The sequence below is a fragment of the Dipodomys ordii genome, unplaced genomic scaffold, assembly GCF_000151885.1.
Source record: "Dipodomys ordii isolate 6190 unplaced genomic scaffold, Dord_2.0 Scaffold76, whole genome shotgun sequence".
Taxonomy (NCBI): Eukaryota; Metazoa; Chordata; class Mammalia; order Rodentia; family Heteromyidae; genus Dipodomys; species Dipodomys ordii.
In genome coordinates this window covers 8,111,399-8,115,762 of record NW_012267292.1, presented here as the reverse complement: position 1 = coordinate 8,115,762, position 4,364 = coordinate 8,111,399, and the positions used below count along the sequence as shown (strand labels likewise).

Here is a 4,364-nt window from a genome sequence, read left to right as displayed (position 1 = left end):
GATGTTTATTAATTAATGATCATTTTCATCTTTACAGCTCTTCTAGAAAACGTGGCAATTATCCTCTCAGCCTTACAACATCATATGTAACTATTTTAGTCTTTATGTACTATGATTGGTCTATCTATACAACTTCTCTGTAGATGTAGTACAGAAGCAGTAAATGATATATTAAGCAGATGAGCATGGCTATATTCCATTAACTCCTTTTGTGTTTGTGATGTCTGTGCATGTATGTGCACGTACACAAATACTGAGACTTGAACTCTGGCGTAAAGTGTTATTGCTCATCTTTTTTGCTCATGGATGGTGCTCTCCCATTTGAACCATACTTCTAATTTTCTGCCTAAGCTGGCTTCAAACTTTGATCCATCATCAGGTCTCAGCCCCATGAGTAGTTAGGATTAAAGATGTGAGCTGTTGGTGCCCAACACCGACAACACTGAGCTCTGAAATTAAAATTTTATACAATTTTTATTTTGAAATTTTCCCCCATCCTTTACAACATATAAAAAAACATTGGTTACAGGCCATTACAAAAGGCTAGATTAGGCTTTTGGTTCTAATTCAGAACATACTAGAAATCAAAAACACTTGTACATCTGAAACTAGCCTAACTCTGGGCATAATGTGTGTGGAATAATTTGGAATGGAAATCAGAATCTGAGTTTGTTCTGCAGTATTGATGATTGAACCTAGAGCTTTGCACATTAGGGAAATGTGACATTGTCCAAAAATAAATGCACTCTACCTGATTATTTAACAAACCCCTGTGTACATCACCTTAATAACAATTTTAAAAAACTTTAAACGCATTCTTTTTTAAAGCAATTACTGTAGGGGGCTGGGAATGTAGTTCAGTGATAGAGTGCTTGGCCAGCATTCAGGAAGCCCTGGGTTCGATTCCTCAGTACCACATACACTGAAAAGACCAGAAGTGGTGCTGTTTCTCAAGTGGAAGAGCCCTAGTCCCTGAGCACAGAGAGGCTCAGGGACAGTGCCCCAGGCCCTGAGGACAGGTAAATATATATAAACACACACACGTACATACATAGTAAGGACAGGCAAATACACACACACACACAGTAAAGGTGGAGTACAGAGTGGTTATAGTTACATAAGATAACGAATACACTTCTTTTTTATTTATGAGTACATTTGTTTTTGAACAATGTTAGCCCCTCTGTCATTTTCTTCCACTTCAAATCACCTTTCCCCCACATTGGGTCTTTTCGCCCCCAAGTTGTAGGGTTCATTTCCAACATAGTGTCTAGTTAAACACATTCTAAAGAAGGTTGTTAATTAATCTGAGGGAGATGTTAGCTTCAGTTACTCCTTCAAAGTCGTCAAGTGCAGTTAACTTTGAGAAAATAACAAACTGCCCATTTAGGGCTGGGAATATAGGCACAATGGAAATTTACTTTCAGATGATTACAAAAGTTCCAGATGATGGTGATGAACCATGTGTAACTGAATCAATGTATTTTACTTGACACAGTGCTGATAATACTTGGGAACCTGAAGAAAATTTAGATTGTCCAGAATTAATTGAAGCATTTCTTAATTCTCAAAAAGCTGGTAAAGAAAAGGATGGTACAAAAAGAAAATCTTTATCAGACAGTGAATCTGATGATAGCAAATCAAAGAAGAAAAGAGATACTGTAAGTATAAAATGCCAGCAAGAAGATTGGTACTAAAAAGGTTGATGACTTGAATTTTTTTTAATAGATATTATTCAAATCTTAAAGACTTCTAAAATAACATTAGGAAGCCTTTTATAAATGACTTGCTAATGCATGGCAAAAAGGATAAGCAGGATATAATTTATTGGCATGAATAGAAAGTTCGATTTGTTTATATGTCGATCTAGTATTTGTCTCACTAATGTTACTATTGTTTGGAACAAGTCTGGTAACTTAATACCCTTGACTATAAAAAACTCACTATACTTGCCCTCCTACTGGACTACCATGGTAATGTAGGGATAGATCTTTGAATTAGTACTGAATTAGTTTTTAGGGTCAAGCTCCAAGTATGTTTTATATATATTGGTAAAGAATTATAGATTTGATATGGATTTGATATTTGGTCATTTAAACTAGATGAGACCTTTACAGATAGTTTATTGGATCTTTATAGGGTTTCTATTTTATAGAAGGAAAGAACAAAACTACTTACAAATTGGGTTCTGAAATCACATTTATAGGTATATACTTTTGATAGTAATAGCTAGCCTGTTACAAGCCCTGACTAAGATCTCAGTCAGGTTTCCTCAGACCATACTTTGAGAACCACTGCTTTGTACCTACATTTTTTCTTTATTCTGGTTATGCTTTTAAATATGTGACTGATTTAGACTTAATTCCTAGAACTAGCTTGATTTTCTTGGGTTTTTTTGTTTTGGATTTTTGTTTGTAGGCAGGGTCTCACTATGACAAAGACTGGCCTTGAATCTTCTGCCTTACCTTCTGTAATTCTGCCTCCACCTCCCAATATGTAATTAGGCTCTGTCTCTTGACAGGAGGAGAAAAAAACTTAAAATTTATTACCAGAAATAAAGGAATTAGATTTTTTATTATCTCACATAATTTTGCCCATGCTGAGATTGGAAATTTGCTTTAATTTGGGATGTTTTTAGGACTAAACATTCTACATTAAATATCAGACTTGATTTTCTGCTTGTGCAATTAATGGAAATGACAACATGTTTTAGTGCCAAATAAGGACTCATCTTTTTGTTTCACTATGGAAGGTCTTGATGAAGGTATATCTTGTGAAGACATTAGAAAGTAATGTTTTAGGTTTTCTGTGTGGAAAATTGTATGGAAACACTTAATGTAAGCAATCACTATCCTCTTCCAAAAAGGCTGACAAACCAAGAGGTTTTGCCAGGGGTCTAGATCCTGAACGAATAATTGGTGCCACAGACAGCAGTGGAGAATTGATGTTTCTCATGAAATGGTAAGTGTTCAGGCAATAGTTTTATTTTAAAATGAGATTCAATACATGTAAATTTTTGTAGAGCCATGTCTGAAAGGTTTTGTAGTTTTTCTTATAAGAATTGAAACTTGCTGGGCATTGGTGGCTCATGCCTTTAATCCTAGCTACTTGGGAAGCTGAGATCTGAGGATTGCAGGTCAAGGCCAGCCAAGGACAGGAAAGTCTTTTTCCTTTTTTCTTTTTTTTAGGGGGGGGGTCCGGTCATGGGGCCTGAACTCTGAGCCTGGGCGCTGTCCCTCAGCTCTTCAGCTCAAGACTAGCGCTCTACCACTTGAGCCACAGTGCCACTTCGGCTTTTTTCTTATGTGGTGCTAAGGAATTGAACCCAGGGCCTCAGGCATGCAAGGCAAGCGCTCTACCACTGAGCCACCTTCCCAGCCCCAAGTCTTATCCCCAATAAACAACTCAGAAAAAGCGGAAGTGGCATTGTGGCTCAAGTGATAGAGCACTAGCCTTGAGCACAGAGAGGTTCCACAGAGCCCAGGCCCTAAGTTCAAGTCCTAGGACTGGGAGGTGGCATGGAGATTGAAACTACAAACCATGTGCTAAAAGGATAATTCTAGTTTGGATAGCAGTGTTTTATAGCAAGCATTAGCAAACCTATGGCCTATTAAAGGAAATAAAGTTTATTAAAACATAAGCAACAGCCACCAACCACATTTCTTTTCCAAAGGGATTAAGATTAAACACCCTCTTTTGGGAGGGAGCTGATGCAGAACTGGGGTGTGAACTCACACGGAGAGTGTTTTCTGCTCAGGCTGATGATTCCCAGATCTCATACTTCTGAGCAACTAGGATTACTGGCGTATTCTACCAATGCCTTGTTCTTAAATACCTTTTGAATGAATTTTTTCTTTTCTATTCTTTGTTTCTGCCAATCTTGGGGCTTGAACTCAGAGCCTGGGCACTGTCTCTAAGCTTCTTTCGCTCAAGGCTAGCATTCTACCACTTGAGCCACAGCTCTACTTCCAGCTTTTTCTGTTTATGTGGTACTGAGAAATGGAACTCAGAGTTTCATGCATGCTAGGAAAGCACTCTACCACCAAACCACATTCCCAGTACTCTGAAATGAAAAAAAAAATTTTTTTTTTTTTTTTTTTTTGCTTGGTCATGGATCTTGAACTTGGGGCTTGGGTGCGCTGTCCCTGAGCTCTTCAGCTCAAGGCCAGCACTGTACCACTTGAGCCACAGAGCTACTTCCATTTTAAGTGAATGATTCTGTTATCATAAACAATTTTAATTTTTTTAACTTTATTTTTCCTTGTAACAGGAAAGATTCGGATGAAGCTGACTTGGTGCTGGCAAAAGAGGCGAATATGAAATGTCCTCAGATTGTAATTGCATTTTATGAAGAGAGACTAACT

General features: G+C 37.6%; 1 protein-coding gene across 1 annotated transcript; it reads left to right on the top strand.

The window, feature by feature from the left end:
• Cbx3 (chromobox homolog 3) lies at window positions 1-4,364 on the top strand (the record flags this gene model as incomplete). The annotated part of the gene is made up of 4 exons (XM_013024391.1): window positions 1-86; window positions 1,499-1,661; window positions 2,867-2,961; window positions 4,271-4,364. Coding segments are annotated over exons 1-4 (423 nt in total), but the record flags the coding sequence as incomplete, so codon positions are not given.